The 21530-nt window shown below is 36.1% G+C and overlaps 1 protein-coding gene across 7 annotated transcripts in view; it reads right to left on the bottom strand.

The window, feature by feature from the left end:
• TTLL7 (tubulin tyrosine ligase like 7) overlaps positions 1 to 21530 on the bottom strand; it is a 153399-nt gene that overhangs the window by 31877 nt on the left and 99992 nt on the right. For 6 of the 7 annotated variants that reach the window (XR_012034920.1, XM_072834239.1, XM_072834242.1 and 3 more), the window contains 3 exons: positions 17593 to 17798; positions 16476 to 16610; positions 14248 to 14328 (listed from right to left, as the gene is read on the bottom strand). Coding sequence is in view for 6 of the 7 variants with exons in the window: in XM_072834239.1 (XP_072690340.1) it covers positions 14248 to 14328; positions 16476 to 16610; positions 17593 to 17798 (422 nt within the window). In the remaining variant the exon portion in view is untranslated. Of the gene's footprint in view, positions 1 to 12614; positions 12705 to 14247; positions 14329 to 16475; positions 16611 to 17592; positions 17799 to 21530 lie in introns of all 7 variants that reach the window. The other variant, XM_072834244.1, reaches the window with a different exon arrangement.

Here is a 21530-nt window from a genome sequence, read left to right on the forward strand (position 1 = left end):
AGTAAATGGAGACCAAAAAAATAGTGAGTTTTATTAAGAAAATAAAGTTGAATTCTCCTTCACTCAATTAACAAAAATCAACTGCAGAGGGATTAGGGCCTTAAGTTTAAAAAATAAAACATTAAATATCTTAGTGAAAAGTACTAGTGAATATCTTTTAGTCCTTAGGTTAGAAAAAGATTATTTTAAGTCACAAAAAGGTATGAACCATAAAATATTATTAATAGATTGATTATACTTAAATTAAGAACTTCTAGACACCAAAAGATACCTTAATAAGGAAAATAAAAGATCAAATTAAAAAATGGGAAAAAACTCAGTGGTTAAGCATCTGCCTTCGGCTCAGGGTCTGATCCTGGAATCTCCAGATCAAGTCCCACATCAGGCTCTCTGCATGGAGCCTGCTTCTCCCTCTGCCTATGTGTCTGCCTCTCTCTCTCTCTCTCTCTGTGTCTCTCATGAATAAATAAATTTAGAAAAAAATAAAAATAAAAAAACCTTGTATCTCCAACAAAAGATTAATATCAGAAATACATAATGAACATCTGACAAATTGTTGACACAAACACCAACAACTTAGAAAAAAAACAGACAAAAATATACAAAACTGGAATTTCACAAAAGTGAAAATGTTTGCCCAATACACATAAGAAATAAATATTAAAACTATAATAAGATATCATTTTATGCCATTTAACTGACAAAAATTCAAAGTCTGACAATACCAAGTGCTAGAGAGCTAGGGATATGCAAGGTCTCTTAGACATTATTAGTGGGAGTCCCAAATGGTAAAGTCACTCAAAAATAGCTTGGCATTACCTCCTAAAGTTAAAAATTCATATACCTTATAACCTAGCAATATTATTGCTAAGAGAAACTCTCTCAGGGGTTAAAAACAACAGGCATGTATAAGAATGTTCCAACAGCTGTTCACAATTACACCTGGAAACAACCTAGTTGTCCTTCAGTGGGAAAGTGAAAAAATCAACTGGTACACTCATTCCCTTGAACTATTACATAGTAACCAAAATGAATGAAATACAGCAACACACAAAACACAGAGCACCTTAGTAATATAATAGTACATTTCTAAAAATGCAAACCTGAAATTATATACAGTATGAAACTCTTTTAAGAGAAGTAAAAACAACTAAATATTAAAAATACATGTGGGGAATAAACACAGACATTATAATTTATAAAGAAAGAAAGGAACTGGTGAACCCTGAATTCAAGAAAATGGCTACTTTAGACATGGAAAGGATGACCAGGGGGATGGAGGAGAGTCATTTGATTAGATAATAATAGATCATTGCCAAGAATATAGCTTCTGTTTTGGGTGTTGGGGGTCACATATGGTAAAATTAACCTTAAAAACGCTAAATAAGAGCAGGCCAAAGACATACCAATAATGAGAGAGTACCATGAAATAAGGACTATGATTAATTCAAAACAACTGAAATCCTAAAGGTTTTTTAAAAAAATTATAAACCCAAAAAGTGATTTTGTTCAATTCACATGTATTTAACACTTATGTAGGTATTTCCAATGAAATCTTTTTTAAAGTTTATATCTATCTATCTGTCTATCTATCTATCTATCTATTTATTTATTTGAGAGACACACAGAGAGAGAGGCAGAGACGCTGGCAGAAAGAGAAGCAGGGAGCCCGATGTGGGACTTGATCCCGAACTCCAGGATCACGCCCTGGGCCGAAGGCAGACGCTCAACCACTGAGCCACCCAGGTGTCCCCAGTGAAAACTCTTTAAAAAAAAAGTAAGCACCAACAAATATAGTTATTCAAATTTCAATACACCAAAGTAGATTTTTACTTTTTAAAAATTTTTTTTCAGTTTTTGTTTTTTTTTAAAGCAATCTTTACATCCAACGTGGGGCCCAACTCACAACCCTAAGAGTTGCATGCTCTACCAACTGAGCCAGTGAGGTGCCCCAGGTTTTTACTTTTTATTTTATGTATCTCATTGAAGGAACTGCCTGTAAATATGTGAGTGAGTGGTGAGAAGGGAAAGAAGCTTGCAAATATAAAGGCTGAAGGAAGATAGAATTTCTCTCAATTGGCACATATATAGAGAGACTTGGAAGCAGATAAAAGGAAGAATTTAATTTGTCTGTCTTTAAAACAGCCATCTTTTAAAAAGTGATACTAGTTATCTCTGATGAGGTAAATGTAGAATAAACATCTGTTTAAAACCAATTCAGTAAAAAATTTTCAGAATAACATTTTATTTAGAGAAGAATGTCAGCTCCAGCTTCTCATGATGAATGGTGTGAGTAGCCTCAGGCCTTCCCCTCCTGTTCCTGCTTCCTTCACCCTGAAGTGGGAACAGTACAGCAACTCCCACTGCAGGTCAGGGGCCTGTCAGATGAGGAGGCAGAGAATAAGGAGAGAAACTGCAATCTGTAATAAAGCCACTTGGGAAAAAAAAATATCCTGGAAAGGCTTGTTACTACAGATAACAAATGCTTAAGCATTAACAGGACATTTTTTTTAACTCTAATATGAATTATTCATAATAATGCTGTTAGGTCTATTAGGCATGAATTCGTACCTTTTATTTTTTACAATTTTCATTTAATCTATTAGTTTAACTCTATATTTTTTCAAGTAGAAAGCAGTACTCATGACTGATGTGATAGAGGAATCCACACTAGCAGTAAATGATAAATTTAAGTCATTTCTCAATTTTCATTTCTACCTTCTATGTATAATGAATAATAATAGGCCAAAAGTTATAATGTAGAGAAAAGGTAAAAAGTAGCCATGGTAACATTATTTTCATATTCTACTTTTTTTTTTTTTTTTTAAGATTTCTTAATTTGGAGAAGGGAGTAGGACAGGGGAGGTGAAAAGCACTCCCCACTGGGTACAAAGCCCCACACATGACCCTGCGATCGTGACCTGAGCCAAAATCATAGGCAGATGTGTTATCCATTGTGCCACTGGCCCCCTTCCTGAGCCAAAATCAAAGAGTCTTCCACTCAGTCGACTGAGCCACCCAGGTGCCTCTTTCATATTCTATTATTAAATAATTATTCAACTTTACAGCGTTCGAGATGATAGGTTATTTATTTTTTTGAATACAGTTTATGGAAAAATGCTTATGATGTGCAAGAACAAAAGAGAAGGGCAACTAACGGGCATCGCCTGCCTGCTCTATACCAAGCACCGTACTAGGTACATTCCTTAGTAGGGACTCTCTTGGCCACTATTGTGCACATGTTTTATTCTTAGTTTAGAGGGAATTTTCAAAACATGACGGTCTAATATTCTAGCCCACACATGACTAAAAGCAACTTCTGAAAGTGGTCAGGGTGTTAGAGGTGGAGAATGCTTCTGCTCTACTCCTAAGGTTTCCTCCAACGTGAAGAGATGAACAAAATATCCTAGGCCTCTTGTAACGCAACAGCATCTCTGCCTTAGTGATTTCCCAGAATCGTGAGACTAGCATGGTCTAGGCCACCCAGAAACTTGCCCCTTCTTTCCTGAGCAGCTCACAGGGAGCACACATTGTCCTTTGCTGCTCTTTGCCTTCAATTTTAAAGGAGGCAAGCTCCCTGACCTTGAGGAAAGGAATGAGTTAGAGAGAACTATAATTTGGAAGGCATGAGGGCATGCAAACCAAGGGCCACAAGAACCTGAATCCCTCATCTCCACTCTGAGCATTCACATACACTCTTTCCTCTGCTTGGGACAGTCTTCTCCTACCTATTCACCTGGTGAACCTACTCAGGGTGACCTTTACCTGCCACTGACCTATGATCCCTTCATCCTTTGTTTTTCCCCTATTAATAATTAGCTTCCTTTATTTTAATTTCCTGTTTAATATAGACTGTTATCTACATAAAGGAAGGGATTACGCCCATCTTGGTAAAAAACTTATGTACCCAAGGCTCAAGACAGGTCTAGCACTCAGCAGGTGTTTTATCTTAGTGAAACTGTTCCTTGCAGCAAGGTGAAACCTATGCAAACGAGGTAAAAATCAGAGCTAACACTTACTGAGGGCGTCCTATAGACCTCCCTGTGGACCAGGGACTATTCTAAACACTTTTATATATAGCAATCCATTTAACCCTCAGAACAAAAATGTAAGGTAGATACAAATTGGTCTACAGTTCCTTTTCAAAGAATCTTGAGGCTATATTCCACAATCACACACATTACTATTTCTGCAGGAAAATATGTGACTATTCAAACCAAGAGACAAGACAGAAATAACACATAAATTCCTGTCAGGTCACTGTCACCAAATGAATTCAGGTAGGTTAGGTTTTGCTGCCTAGTGGTTATGAAAATTTTTAAGTTTTGAGGACATTTCTGGATATCATTTTATGGATGGGAAAACTCAAGCATGGAGCAGATAAGTATCTTTGCCAAGATTACACAGCTAGTAAATAGATTACACAGCTATGTAGACAGATCTATGCTCCTAAGCACTACCCAACACTGCCTCCAAATTAATTTGACCTGTCCAAGTGTCAATAGCAAACCCTAGAAAAGAATCAAATTGTCACTTCTTAGATTCAGATTTGCCTCTACTCAAGTAATACTTGGGAAAATGGATGGGATCTCTGTGTATAAGCAAGACTGCCGGGCAGTCCGGGTGGCTCAGTGGTTTAGCGCCACCTTCGGCCCAGGGCCTGATCCTGGAGACCCAGGATGGAGTCCCACATGGGGCTCCCTGCATGGAGCCTGCTTCTTCCTCTGCCTGTGTCTCTGTCTCTCTCTGTGTGTGTCTCTCATGAATAAATAAATAAAATCATAAAAAAAAAAAGACTGCCCAGGCACCTCCTCCATCAGGGCCATGGCAAAGGGTCTCATCTGCTTAAAAGGCTATACAGGGCAGCCCCGGTGGCTCAACGGTTTAGCGCCTGCCTTTGGCCCAGGGTGTGATCCTGGGGTCCCGGGATTGTGTCCCACATCAGGCTCCCTGCATGGAGCCTGCTTCTCCCTCTGCCTGTGTCTCTGCCTCTCTCTCTCTCTCTCTCTCTCTCTCTCTCTCTCTGTGTCTCATGAATAAATAAAGAAAATCTTAAAAAAAAATAAAGGCTATACAGATGGGGAGATAGGGACTGTATCTTTAGCAAAACATCCACTGAATAATTTTAGTAAGGCAGAGAACAGACAGGTAAAGAACCAGATTGGAAAGAGGTAAATTAATGCCAGTTCGTTTGTAATGCTCTTTTGGATATCCAGGTGCTTTGGGGTTAGAACAAAATGGATGGAAGATGAATAATTTGTGAAACACAAAAACAAATGGTCAGCACAGTGCCCTTCATGTTTATCTGTGGACTCAAGTGAGGGTAAGTTATAGAATACAAGTATCCATTTCCTGACACTGTGACTTTTAAAAGCATCCTGAGCCAACATTAAGCTCTCCGAGGGAAAAATAAATGGGAGATTCGGTCAATGAAAACATTAATAAAATGAAAAGAGTTGTCTTTCCCATATGAAATATAGCATGTTTGAAAGCATAAAGTACAGAAATTCATATTTTGCAAGAATATACAGATGTTGAATGACAAACTGCTCCATATGGCTGAACAGTTGGTTCTAAATTAAAATAATGGCATGAGGTGAGGGAGGTTTAGAAATAACATTAAAATCACTACATGCTGTACTAATGATGCATGCAGCAGCCATGGCTATAGGGTAAAGGCATTTTTGCTGATGCAAAACGAACAGTTCTGTACAGCATCTATGTCAGCCCAAATGAAAAAGAGACAGAAAATAACATCAAAATGTATGCAGAAGCAACTAGAGTAGGTATTAAAAAGAAATTGCTATTTAGAGAAGAAACACTTGATAAACAAAGATCTCTTAGAACCCCCAAATAAATGCAAATATAGCATAAGCTTAACATCACTATGAATTTCTCTTCATCCTCCAATCTTGGGTTATGCCTAGATATCACATCAGAGAATAAGCTTTTCAGAAAATTTGGCATTCTTCACAGCCCACCAACACTGCAGTATTTTCATACTTCACATATATTCCTTATAAATTATATAAAGCAGCTACATTCTTGGCAGAAAACTACATTATGCAAGTGTGGAGTTACCACAACATGATATTAAATAGGATTAGCTATTTCCATTTTCACCTGGTGAGGATTCTTTTCAGTATCTAATTCCCTCATCCTTGACCTTTGAAGTTTACATCCATTAAGGAAAATTTGAAATAAGGCATGTGAAAGAGTTTGTGTGTGTGGGTTCTAATCTTAGAGTTTTATAACATTTTAATAAGCAACCAGAAAATGCTTGGATCCTGGAACAGAAAAAGTGAGATATTTCAACAATGGTCTATAAATGGAATTAAGAGATTTTAATGAGAGTTTTACACATTCCACACCTAGCATAGCGCGTGGGACATGGTAGTCCCTCAATTAGTGTCACTGAATGCATGCATGTTAGAGTGAGCAAATAACTAAATGAACGAATGAACAACTCTCAAAATCCCCAATGTGCTTAGCTTAGTTCTTGTACCAAATAGCAACCGATAAATGCCTGTCAACTTAAATCGTATCACACACAGCCTTTGTGGCATGCCATTAGACTCAACCTGCTTCCAAGACTGCAGCTAACTGACAGCCTCCCCATTCAGGATCCACTGCAACAATCAACTTCATGCTCTCCTCTGCTCCCAACCAAGGGATTGAGCATGGATGGGATACCAGAGAGGGGTTATTCCCACCTAGCACGATCCCTCTAACAGCTATCTTTGTTCTGGCTCCCTATCAGCCCGATGAGGCTCTCTTAGAACTTCACAAGTCTGAGGTTCTTCCTCCCCAGCCCTCCTGCCCTCCCTTCACCACTGTCAGACCCAAATTGCAGTTTGAAGGCTCTTCTTATCTACTTGAACTCTCTCTCTTTTATCTGTCTTGGGTGTTTTCTCTTATAAATCTCTTTCACTTCTAATTCTGTCCTATGTCTGCTCCCCAGGCAACAGAACTGACACAGCCTTCCAGTGATTATTATCATCCCAGACAAAAGAAGGATAGATCTGATTAATCCACATCTAGATGTAAATTAGTTAAGTCTTTGGCCTTCTAAATAGGTAACTTTTTATAATATATAATTCTACATTCCACAGCTGACCCACATTCTAGGTTTCTCAAAAAACTGGATGCAGCTTTTGGCTTTATAAAGCAATAGGACAGGTTTCAAACAGTCAAATAAATGGTTAAAATATTACAACCCAACAATTTTTATATCCCATTTCTACATATCCTACCTAAAATAATTCTGCATATGAAGAATCCTTAGTACAGTAGCCTCCCCTTATCTGTGGATTCACTTCTCACAGTTTCAGTTACCTGCGGTCAACCACTGTTGGGAAGTAGATGATTCTCTTTCTGACGTATTGCCAGAAGGTCAACAGTTGTCTAACACTGCATCACTCACTTCACTTCATCTCATCATATGGGCATTTAATCATCTCACATCATCACAAGAAAAAGGGTGAGTACAGTACAATAGGATATTTTAAGAGAGAGAGGCCATATTTTCAAGACTTTTATTATCATATGTTATCATTGCTCTATTTCATTATTAGTTGTTAATCTCTTACTGTGCCTAATTTATAAATTCTACTTTACCAGAGATATGTACATATGAGAAAAAAGCCTGGCAGGAGGCTCCTTAGTAGGAAAGAAATCAGCCTGCATTTTACCCTTCCCATGCCTGAGCACCCTCCCATATATAATGTGTCACTTCTTCACAAACCGCCCCCCCCCACTACTTAATGTTACAAATCTCAAAGAAGTCCTGAGAAGTTACTTGCCCCAAGTAAAAGGCTGAGATAGTAATGAAACCAAATCCATGTGACTACAAGTCCAGTACCTCTTTCCACTAACAGTGCTCCTTATCAACATATAAAGCTTAAAAAAATTTTTTTCAATGCACTTTTCAACTCATTATTATATTGGCACTCATATTTCAAGAAAAAAGTCTTTCTGTCAATCATTCTCTGATCCCACTTTACCTCTGATTTCATCTGAAATAAAAAGATTGGGAAGAGGTAGAGTAAAAAATGTTTATATATAGAGAGAGAAATCAGACAAAACATATTTAACTTTGTCTCAATGATTATTTTCACAATATACATCTTTAGGGACGCCTGGGTGGCTCAGCGGTTTGGCGCCTGCCTTCGGCACAGGGCATGATCCTGGAGTCTTGGGATTGAGTCCCACATGGGGCTTCCACATGGAGCCTGCTTCTCCCTCTGCCTGTGTGTCTCTCTGTGTCTCTCATGAATAAATAAAATATTTTTAAAAAATAGAAAAACAATATATATCTTTATACTTGTCTGAGCTAAATTTTAAGTATTTCACTTAATTAATTGTAATGCTACTGATTAAATGAACAGAATGTTAAATATATGTATATGTATATATATATCCCAATTAAAAATTCTTTGTTTATGTTAGAGCTCAAGACCTCTGCCCCTGGCTGGCCTGATGATGTGCATTCATGATGTGTGTATTTGTTATGCTTCTTTTTATGATCATGGGTGAAAGAACCTAGAAACTTGGCAGGGTTAATTTTACAAAAAGGAAAAGTTTTCCAAAAATTCATTTCCTTATTATTCAAATAATTACTCATGGGTAAGAGCTCTTCAATGACCCTTGCAGTAAGGGCCAGAATGCCGTCACACTAAGAATGCTGCTGAAAGCTGCCTTCTGTTTCTTTTGCTGGGAGCATTCCACCTTCTACTATGCATCTGAGAATAAGGGTCTGCTTTGGAAAAAGGGTTTTAAAGAACAAAATGGCTGGGGGAAGAAAAGGAAACTCAGTGATCATAACCATAGTAAGAAAACTGCCACAAATAAGTTGCACATGTATAAATCCTGGGCTTTCCCATTCTCATTGTAGCCCAGGCCTACCATCTCTGAGCCAACTCTAAGGGCCTCTGTGACAATGGGCAACTGGGCAGGATACACTTGCTCTAATTAAGATCAGCCCTTATTGCTCCAAGAGTCAAAATTCAAGCTACGAATTCGTCTGCCAAAAATAGAACTAAATTACCTATGTAAAAGTATTACTACAATTGCTTGGGTATTGTAAACTGTGGGACTTTAACAAGCTTTGTATTGAAGATGGGAGGTCTTACTACTTTTTACAAGGACAGAAGACATATAGTAATTTTGGTTTATGCCAAAATGGAAGGAGTAATAAAAGAGCTCAAAGAAAGGGTAACTAGATACACAAGTTGTACTACAAACCATGCCTCCGCACATTGGTGCTTCCACTCCTGTAACACAGCAGTGTATGATAAACCTGGAGATGTGGAGGAGAGGATTACACAAACATAACCCACTCCAAATATTCTTAGAGTAAATCAGCAGAGGAGAAATAGATATACTGCCAAGAGTACTTGCAAGTAAATTTATAAGCAATCATTTAATCTTACTCAAAATTTATAAACCAAATTGAGCATAACAATCCTAAAGTATTAAATAGTTTCTTCTAATTCACAAATATTACTACTATTCACACACATCATTTGATTATCCCCTACAATGTTTATCAGACCTTCTCAAATCACAGGTAGGAAAACAGAATGACAGTGTCTTAATTTGTTGTTGCTGTTCAAGTACACACACATTACTAGTGAAGAAAAAAGGAAGTAGAAAGAAGCTAGCCCGCCATTGACAGAGTTCATAAAAGAGTCTAGAATTGAGTCAACTTAATAAATGCTTATAGAAATCCTCCTACAGGTAACTACAAAGTAAGACAAACCCCTGGCTTTTAGAGAAGTGGAAAAAAATTAGTACCAAAACCTCTCAAGGCAGACCGTAAGTACAACTGGGTACAAAGTGCCACGAGGATCTACAATACAGAAAGATAACATCTGATTGGGGAGGAATCCAGACAGGCTTCACAGGAATGCCTGTGTCTCCCTATTATTCTGCCATTTTAAAAAAGACTGTTTTAACTTGAAAAAAAAATATAGAGAAACATACAAAAACAAAGAGAAAAACAACACCAAACGTCACCACTTTCATTCCCTTGGCTCAGTGAGCCTACCTACCCTCTAGAAAAACATCATCTTAACAACTTGGTACCTAGTTTGTAAAAATTTTTAATGAAAAAAATTTAAAATAGTACATATACATCTGTCATTTAAAGTGGGCTAATACATATTATTGCACAACATGACATGTTTGTTTAATTTACTATCTTGATAGCCTTTTTGGATGGCATATAGAAGGAAAAAAATTGAGAGAGGCATTATTTCTTTGAGATGCCCATGGCAATGATGCCCAAGGCAATGATGACCTTACTGGACATTCTTGCAAACCCTCTAATGTTATTTCTCAGCGGGAAGATAACTGAGAAAGTTATTATCTAAGAACATATTTAGAAGGCTGCCCTGGTCTGCCGAGCTCCACACTGTCAACTACAGTCCCTACTAGACACATGTGGCTATTTAAATTTAAATTAATTAAAAGTAAAAGTTTAGTTCCTCGGTCATAATAGCCACATTTCAAATGCTCAATCAGTGGCCACATGTGCCCAGTGATCACTGTGCTGGACATCACAAATACAGAATATTGCCATCTTTGCAGAGAGTTCTATCAGACAACATCCATGGTCTATCAGACAACCTTTTTATTTCAGCTGGCTACGGAATGCAAGTTAGTCACAAAGACTACATGGGTGAGTAATGGGGAAGGAAAATGAAGGCCACCCAAATCCAGAAGGCTCCCTCTGTATTAAGGTGATCCACACATAGTTGGCATTTATTACTTTGAACCCAGAATGTTTCTGGACATTTGAAAAGGAACACCTGAGAGCTGACGGGCTCGTGGGCTCCGGATAACTGCTTACTGATCGTATCCTTCACTCACGATTAGTAAAGTTTGGCTCATTTTACTAATGTACGTTAGTTTCCTAAGTTGCAAGTCATAATCCTGTGCTATCTCTCAGGTTAAGAACTATGAATGCAGCATAGGATTCAATTTAATGCAACTGAATAGTGTGGATGTGCTATAATTTATTGAACCATAAATCTATTGATAAGACATTTAGGTTTCTTCACATGTTTTGCTCTCACAAATACCATTGAAGTGAATGCTCACGTATGTCTATCTTTCATTTACTCAGACAATTACTGGGTATGATAAAATGCTGTAAGTAATTTTGCTGAGTCATAAGGTTATGAACATTTGTAATTTTAATAGATACTGCAAATCACCTTTTTAAAGAGTTGTAGCAATGTATTCTCCCTCTAATAGTAGAGCAAAAGCTCTTTTATCCAGACTATTTCCATCACTGGTATTATCTGTCTTATTAATTTTTGTCAATATGATGGTTTTTACTTGCTTTTCCTTCATCATTAGTGAAGCCAAGGATCTATTTACATGTTAATTGGGTATTTGAAGACACATAAATTATTTTTTCATGGCCTTTTTATGTACTTTGCCATTTTATTTATTAATATTTATAGGATAGCTTGTCTCTTGCTGGTTGATTTGTAGGAGGTTTTGGTTTGTTGGTGTCAACTTTGTGTTTTATGTACCACAAATTTCTGTCTTCCTCCATACTCCTGCCCCCTTCTCCTCACGGCTTCTGCTATTTGTTTTAAAGTTTTCACGTAATCAAATCTGTCAATATTTGCTTCAAGACTTCTGGGTTTGAGGTTTTTCTTAAGAAGTGGTTCTCCCATTCTGAGATTATAAACATATCTTTTTAAACTTTTAATATTTTCTTTTTTTACATATTAAGCTATAATCTATCTCATATTTATAATCTATCTCGTATTTATTTTTGCAAATGGTGAAAGATAAGGCTCCAACCCAATTTTCTTACAGATAGGTAGCCAATTGCTTTAGTAATTTTGGTGGGGGGAATTACCTTTTCTCCACTGCTTTAAAACATCCTATTTATCATGTATTATGTCTTATAAATACTTTAATCTTCTTCTGGACTATTTCAATTAGCAACTTACCTACAGTCTTCCATTACAAAAAATACATGGACCTGAGGAAATTTAGAGTTCTGATTCTAATAAAAAGTCCTTATTTTGATTAATCGAGGCTACGGTCAGTAACTTAGCAAACATTTATTTGGGGCTTATAATATGTTTTCAATTTACCTCTGGATCAGCTTTGCTATACAGTCCTCAATGGCAGCCCAGTATTTGGCATGCGATAGAAACCAAGTAATTAGTTGTTGAATGTGTTAATGCAAAATTGTGAGTTCAGTTCACCCAGATGAAAGTACATAAAAAAGTCATCATCTGAACAGTGTCAACTTTCAGCTTATTAGCAAAAAAAAAAAAAATATTAAAAGAGGAAATGATAGTTTGTATTCCTGAAGGAATACAACTTCATTAAAACTACTAAAATAGTATAACTCCCCCAAAATTATGTTGCAATGCATTTGATGGGCTGCTCAGGCTGCTGGCCATTCCTGTCTCCTACTGTCCAAGATAACAATCACATACCTTTTACTGTCTCCTTAAACCTCTAAAAGCCCCTCCCCATCAGAAGAAAACCTTTACATCTTCCCTGCAGGATGCTAGACTCTGCCTTCCGTCCTGTTAGAATAAATGCTCCTGGTTAGGACAAACTGCCCCCAGCTTACTTACACAAGGATTTTCTATCACCTCTCTTGCCTGTGCCATTCCTGTCTTCTAGATCATTTTCATCAGCACACAAACAACTGCAAATATCTTCATCTTTAAAAAAACAAACAAACAAACAAACCTTGTCATTAACCCCCATGGCTCTCCAGCTACCATATTTCCCTTTCCTCTCTACAGCACAACTCCTTGGAAAAGGCTATGCTAGCTGTATTTTTTTTCTCTGTGCCTTTTATCCCTTGAAACTAACTCCACTCAAGTTTTACTCCCTACTATCCCCCTGACTTGTTATGATCAGGTCACTATTAACTTTCGCATTGCCAATAACTGCAGTCAGGTCTTCCTGCCCCTATCAGCCACAGCCGACTCCGCTCTTCACTCTGTCCTTAAAATAATTCCTTTACTTGGTTTCAGGGACACCCAGTTCTCATGGTTTTTCACACCTCACTGACTACTCCTTCTCGGTCCCCTTACGTTAATCTTCTTCCTTCAACACACACACACACACACACACACACACACACACACACTTCTCTGGTTTCTACATGTGGAAGTGGCCCAGGGCTCAGTTCTTGAAACTCTTTTCTTTTCTAACCACACTCGCTCTCTAGGTAATCACATCTGGTCCTGCCAGTTTAAATATCCTGGTTGATTCTTAAGTTTTGTATCTCCATACACAACCTTAGCTCTGAAATTTTTAAAAAAACTATATATACAAATACATACTCAATACTTTCAGTTGGATTTCTAATCAATATATCAGCCTCAGCATGTCCAAAACCAAAATTAAAGTAAAAAGAAACAATGGTAATAATAGGAGGAAACTCCTGCTCTTCCCTGGCATCTGCCCATTCAGTTACCACCTTAACTAAGCAACCAGTAGCTCTTGCTCTATCATTCCAAAAACCTTCTAGTTGGTCTCTACTTCTATTTTGCTACATTCCCTCTACCCCAGTTCTATTCTCTACACAGCAGCTCTCATAATCCTTTTAAATTATAAACCAGACTCTGTAATTCTTCTGCTCAAAATTTTCCAGTGACTTTCCATCACTTGGAATAAAAGCCACAGTCTTTCTAGAACCTATGAGGTGTGATCTGACCCCTGCTCATGCATCTAACTTCAGTGTTCCCCACCACTTCACTCACTCTTGACCAGCACAAGCCAACTATCCTATAAACAAGGAAATTAAATGATGCTTTCTGCGCCTTCATGGACACATCAATCTAGCTTCTACCTCAGGGTAGAAGCTCTTCCCCTCCACCTGACACAATCTAGCTGTGGTTATCTGCATAGTACTATTTTATTTAGGTCTCTGCTCTAAGGTGACCTTCTCTCTATTTTTCAGCCACATTTATTTTTCTTCATGATACTTAAAACTAGCCCACATTCTATTACATATTGTTTTATTATCAAACACCTCAACTAAACTATAAGCTCTATGAGACCACAGGGCTTTTCTTAAATTCATTTTTTAATCCTCAGAACCTAGGACAGTACCTGAAACACAGTAGCTGTGTAATAAATATTTGGTGAAGAAACGAGTAAACAAATGAACATGTACATAGTTTAATTATGAATACAGTTTAATGGTCTTAATACATAACACCAAAAGGCAAACCTATTTTTGGCATTACTCACTTTTCGTTGTTTTACAGAGTCCAATTTTATGAGCCAATATGAAGCCACTTTTGTTTTGTGATACTTCCAGTTATCAATGATCTGTTTTGGGGAAGAAACATTAAGAAATTAATCTAAAATTTTCCACAGAAGTAACAAAAAGTAAATGAATGGGTTGAAGTCAATTTTACTAATTAATTTGTGAAACAGAGGTACTATAATATTACTTGCAACAAAGAATGTGTACTTTCATGGGGATCCCTGGGTGGCTGAGAGGTTTAGCACCTGCCTTTGGCTCCTGATGTGATCCTGGAGACCTGAAATTGAGTCCCACATTGGGCTCCCTGCATGGAGCCTGCTTCTCCCTCTGCCTATGTCTCTGCCTCTCTCTCTCTCTCTCTCTCTCTCTCCCTCTCCCTCTCCCTCTCCCTGTGTGTCTCTCATGAATAAATAAATAAAATCTTTTTTAAAAAAAGAATGTGTACTTTCATAAAGACATGTGCAAAGACTCCTAAGTTAAAGAAGCTATCAGAATCCTAAGTTTTCTCTTCTTGCTGTAAAAAGCATACAGTCTCTAATATATGAAAGTCAAATGTCTTCAGGTACATAGAATTTGGGAAGAAATCCAAAACACAGATTTTTCATGTTAATTCCAAGAGCTATCTTTACCACATCACCCATAATAACAGAATATTGAACGTAGGCATTAGAAGATAGCCTACATATAATTAGGATTCTGTTATTCTTTTGTTTTGTTTTTTTGGGGGGAGTTTTATTGGTACAAATCTGCAGTTTCTGAATATATATTCTAGTAATATGCACTGTAGAAAACAGATTAAAATATTTCCTGCATATAGTATACATATAGTCAACAATCTAATGTCTTAAATAATTATTCATTATTTTTTATAAATTATATAAGCTTATATATATTCTTTATAAAATAATCACATCAGCCACGAATATTAGTTCTACTCTCTGATTATCTAATTTTTCTTCTACTTGATTCAAAAGGGTGGTATATAACTAATATCTCTAAGAAATAAAAGTAAAATGCTACAAAATTTTGCCTTTATCTAGAAAAAAGAACTTGATTGAATAATATGTAAATAAAAACACATCTACTTAATGCTTGAAAACAAATGTACATTTTTCCTTTTCCCATGATGTAACAAATATCAGCTTGTTTATAAGTAATATATATCATTTTCACTTTTAAAAATAAACATCTAATAACATAATGTATAATATTGGGGGGATTTGGTTATAACTATGTCATGATTACAAAATAGAAATTGCTACTATTAATTTTTTAAACTAAGAAAGTTAAATCTTTATTATTATTTGTTTTCTGTTTGTTTCTAGACAATTGCTTCAGACGTGAAAAAAGCGAAGTACATTTCTGGTTTCTATCCTACAATTGGCCACTAGATGGTGCCTTCTCCTCTGGAACAGCAAGAGCAACAACAAAAAAACAAAACAAAAAGCAAACAAAAAAACCCAAAAACCAAAGCTCCAAACAAAACAAAACAGGGAAGCCAGAAAACCACCTCTGTTACTGAGGGATTATCTAGGAATGTCAACTTGAAACAAATGTAAATATGAAATCAATCTTTGAAAAAAAAATCAATCTTTGCGTGAAGGAATGCTCTTTCACAGAAATATCTGAATAACTTGGATCTTCCTTCTAAAATAGCAGTAAGTCATTGACTTTAATGTGAATTTTTAGGACTGTGTCATTTTAGAATGTTCCACTGGGTGGTGCAAATGTGTTTATGACAAGAAAAACATTCAAGCCATTTTGAAATTTGACAAAAACCACTCAAGGTCTCACATTGAAATATTCTTGACATTTTATACCCAAGGCCCTACTTTTTTTCACTACAACACATCCCATGTTATGTCCTTCTAAATCTTTATGAAGGAGGCTTAACTTTGATACTTCTTTCATCATTAAGAAAGGTAATTATTTAACAGTAATTATTCTCACTTGATGAGGCAATTGCATCATTAAAATAGGACTATACACTAAAAGGTATTTTGCATTACTGATTATGTGATCTCACTGCTCATGAATCATAATAAGTAAAATAACCCTTGTGTTTTCTAAAGCTTGTGGAGGTTGAAAAGAATATCAATTAAGTTTACCATGTCATTGAGAATAATGCCATCAGGAAATAAATTTTAATATTTTAAGAATAATAAAAAGTTGCGAATTCCTTGAAATTTCGTATATGTCAACTACTCACATCTTCTATCAGAAGTAATGATTCTGCATCTGATTTTCCTGGAAACCGGATCTTCATGTCCTTGAGGACAAATAAGGTCTGACTTGTTAGATCATCTTCTTGTTCCTTTGTTCTCAGTTGCCGCAAAGACTCACTCTTAAATTTGAAAGAATACAGATATTTGGAGGGGGTCTTATTTCATTGTGCCACTATAATCTGAAAGATATTTCTAGGTAAAAATGATGCACTTTTAATTGAAAAAAGAGACAATGAAAAAGAAAATAATTTCTTTTACATTTATTCTTAGGATTAAATGGATATGATTTCTCAAGAGTATCTTTCATACTTCCACACAGTTATAGTTTACTTAGCTCAAAATACTAAAATAAAAACAAGTGTTTAAAAAAAAGACTCCCTGGTCAGATCATTTGTTACATATACCTTAGGCAATTCTCTATTAGAAAAAATAACTACTGATTGTTACCAAGTGAAATTTATTCATTTGTATTTTCTAAACTTTTCCCTTTGCAATCATTATCCACATTACATAAACAAATTAAATAAATCGCTGGCCTATGGTATATAAAGACATCTATCTGAGCATCTACAAGTAAGCTTGGTTGCAAAATAAATTCCCTGACTTCTTCAACAGTGAATCTCTGGAATTCATGCTAAGGAAAAAATACTATGTGTTAAGTTACTATACAGAACACATTATCAACAATGTTAATACTTCAGTGCTTTAAGGATAATTTATCAATGTTTTGTTTTTCTGGCCTATTAATCAATAGTCCCATTAAGGAAAATTTGCCATCCAACAAATTCCCCCAAATTTACTGCACAATATACAAAATGATATATTTATTCATATGATTTTCAACAAAATTATCCCACACCATCAGCAAATAGAAAAAAATGCTATTCTTAGTGTCCATCTTCAAGTTCCATGATATAATGGAGTCTGCTTTTTAAGTTATAGACTAGGATAGATGAATAATCCAAATTCCAGAAGACCATGAGCTGAATTATATCAAGGATCTTTAGTTCAATCTGTCCTCCGCCCAGCTGATCCGTCTGCCATCTAAATCCTGAGTATAGTGTTTTCTGTAATCTCAGAGGAGCAAAATAGATGACTTACCATCTGAGAGTTAGGAGAGCTGGCATCATTAGTGTGAGGCAGATGCCTCATGTAGGAGGAAGCACGATTTAAAGAATGTGACCGAGACCCTGAAGTTGGCCGGGATGCTGCTATCATTTGTTGAGCAGAAAAGGGGCGGTTGTCCACACTGGAAGGTGACTGAGAAGAGATGGACCGAGGGCAACTGACTGAACGCCTAATGGAGCCTATTATAATGAAGAGGAATAATACAGTAGTAAAGTTAGTACAAGTTTTCCACTGTACTGGGTTTATTTAAACTAACAATTAGACCACATGGGAATAAAACAGCAATAAATGTAAAAGCATAGACATTTCCATGAGACTATGAGTTTGAAGTTAATTCTTCAATTTAAACAGTGAACTTGCAGGACCCCTGTCATGATTAAGAATGACTACCATGAGGGCACTTGAGTTGCTCAGTGGTTGAGTATCAGCCTTCAGCTCAGGTTATGTATGATTCCAAGGTCCTGGGATCGAGTTTCATATCGGGCTCCCCACAGGGAGCCTGATTCTCCCTCTGCCTATGTCTCTGCCTCACTCTGTGTGTTTGTCATGAATAGATTAAAAGATAAAATATTTTTTTATGAAAGAGAATGGCTACCATGAGAACGATTTTTTAAACAGTTCCATTCTTAAAACATGACATAAAAGAACCAGAATAAAGGAAAACTAACATTTATGGAACATCTTCTATAAGCCAAGCATCTTGCTAGATGCTACACTTTTATCTTAATCCTCATGAAACCCTCTGAAGTAGGAATCTGCATTGCTTGGAGGCTCATAAGAACTTTCTAAAGGTCCCATGACCAGAAAGTGGCAAAGCTCAGGTTTAAGTCCTGGCCTTTATAACATCAGTGTCCTCCCTCTTTCTAAAGCATGATGCCATCTACTATCTTTGGATTAGACTGGTTATTTATTAGAATCTGTGTATTGGCTAAAAATATAATATTTTACAGCAAGATTCATAGGGAGGTATGGAAAGGAGTCTAGAGAGTGGCCAGAATAAAGGGATGTTATAGAACTTAGGGCCCATGAGAAAAAAAATAATAAAATAGAAGAAAAACATAAAGATTATCCTAATGGAGTTTAAAACATATAATTAGCTATTACAAGAGTAGTACTAGATGGATAGTCTTCTTATTCACAGGAGAGAAGAATTAAAAAAAAAAACAACTAGATTTAAGTTCCCATAGTAAAAGATTTAAGTCAAGAAAAAATGTCTGGATCTAGACAGTTATTATCAACACAAACTAGGGAAAACCACATAATATCTTCCCCAATGCATACTGAGACCATTTTTAAAAAAGAACTAACTATTCCAGGTAAATTTTGATTCCTGACACAGGGAAATAGAATATCACTCAACATTATCAACAATTATTTCCTTTTTAGTTTATATGTTGTGTATGTCCTCTGTTCTATATTCTCTCTCTGCTTGGGAAATATATCAATCTTCTTTAATTAAATAATTTAATAAAACTCACATGAAGGCGTGTTGAATACCCAAATATTTCTCTTCATTAGCTGTTGAAAAAAATTTAAACCTTTATAAAGGCAATGGACATAAACCTTATATTTAGGGATGTATTTCTATAGGATATTTTGAGTCGATGATGAACCTAATACCATTAGTTTCTGGAGAGTACAAAAAATATACTCTCGTAAACTATAAAAAAAAATGCTTTAAAAAGAAACCTTCCATTTGTTCCAATTATTATTTTCTTCTGAACCTAAAAGGCCCATCTGATTTTTTTTGAAAGGACTATCCTTCTAGAAAAGGGCTATGTGAGGAACATATCACTAGTAGAAGATTGACTAGGAAAATACATAAAAGCATGTGCTACCACCTACATCCTTATCCTGCTCTCCTTAAGGACTTTAAGTGATAGCTTGGACATGTATAACCTGATCACAGGTACAGAAGGAAAATATCCTTTCTCTTGAATCATCACAGATTCTCATTTCCCCCCTGCATACACTGAAAATTCAGACAAAATAATTAAATCACTAGACATTCCAATAATACTTAGGTAAATTAACAAAAAATGGTTGTAACTTGCATAAACAAGTTACAAGAAAAAATATTTCATATAGTTTGTATACGAACACCTTCTATCAACTCAAAATATATTTTTGAAACTATAGCAAGTTTAAATTTCCTAAATTAGCTCTCTACACCAGAAAACGCGACACTTAATCTGAATTTTGTCCTCCATCCTTAGCATCACTTTGGAGAGAAAACTCAAGGAGGGTATGTGGCTATGGTATTCCTTAGTGTGATATTAAAGAGAGAATACAAAACAAATGGAATCCTTTGTGGTAATTCCCTAATGACTATAAAAATAAAATATAACTAATAAGGAAAAATATATATAACTGAATTAAGCTAGCTTTAAAATGTGAGTGTACACTTAAAAACATTTTTAGTACACTATTTTTCTGACCTCAATTTGTTTTAGGTCTGAAAACAAAGAACAATCTCAGTGCTATAGAAATCTTAACAACATTTTCTCAACCCTACCCTAATCCTCTGTTGTCTCACGCTCTTAGGGATGCCACCTTAAACAACAGAAGAGGGCTTAAAAAACTGATGAAATCTGGACACAACAATGTCAGCTTCCAAAAGAGAAAGAGAGCCATACTTACAGAGTCACACTAAAAGTACTTAAGGCATCTTTAAGGAAAAAATGAGGTCATTGATAAAATAGCTTGCAAACTCTAGAGTAGGTGCCTGATAGACATCTTAAATAAGTAAAAAAATAAATAAATAAATAAATGAAATGGAACATAATACATTATTTCCCCTCCAAACACATAAGCTCTGAAAACAGGAGCATTAGTACATATCTTTATAAAATATTCACTAAAAGAAAGTAAAGGAAAAGGAAAAGAAAGACCATTAAAAATCTTCATGATAGTTTGGTACAAGAAAGATAATAAAAAATATTCATCTGTTCATGCTGCATTCCTCATGTCATTTTGCCATAAGTATGGAAGGTCAGGTTCAAAACATACTCATTACCAGGAAACTAACATATTAAATAAACCACTGCTGGAGACCAACAAAGGCTCACAGTTGTGTTTACTGCATGACTGAACTGATCCCTTTAGTGGAGCCCTGGGACAATGCAGCACACGGCAAAGACAGGAGAAAAGGGAGTTAAGAAAATCTCTGTCTTGGAGGCAGCATGGGTAAGCAGTATCCAAATGAGCCTGAGAAAAGAGCAATACCATATTGGACATTTGGGGATGAGTAAAGAATCGTAAATACATTTGAAATAAAAAAAGGAATGAATGACAGAATGGAAGAGAGAGAAAAAGTGAAAAGAAATAAAGGCAGAAAGAGAAAAGAGGAAGGCAGAAAGGAAGCCAACAGAGCAGCTGATTGGTTACTGTCCTGAATACATGCTGTATCCTGAAAGGCCCTCACTTGGGTGTGTAGCCCTATGAAAACAGGAAGGAACAAAACTTCAACTATTTCACAGTTGTGTGGTTCATAGATACGTTCAAGTCAAATACCTAGAGAGATACACATTTTTAAAAATAGGTGACCATATAAAATAAAATTGGTGACCAAAAGGGAAGGAAAGTGGGGGGAAACGGAACAAGTAGCCAGCAGATCAGCAGCCAAGAGGCCCATTTCATAAAATTTATGCAAAAATCCAGGACTTAACAAAAACTATGAAATATAGAAGAATGGACTCTAAGAGATCCTTCATTCGACCTTTTTGTTTCCCATTTTCAGACCCTGAAAGGGATTGTGGGGTGTACCCAGGTCACATCGGGGAAGGAAGTGGGATAGAATCCACGTTCCCTCACACAAAACAAGGGTTCATTTGGCCCAAGGTCTTTTATGGAGCTCAGTAATTTCAGTTCCATAATTCTTCATATAACAATGAAATTAGAAGAAATCAACT

This window comes from Canis lupus, chromosome 8 (genome assembly GCF_048164855.1).
Source record: "Canis lupus baileyi chromosome 8, mCanLup2.hap1, whole genome shotgun sequence".
Taxonomy (NCBI): Eukaryota; Metazoa; Chordata; class Mammalia; order Carnivora; family Canidae; genus Canis; species Canis lupus.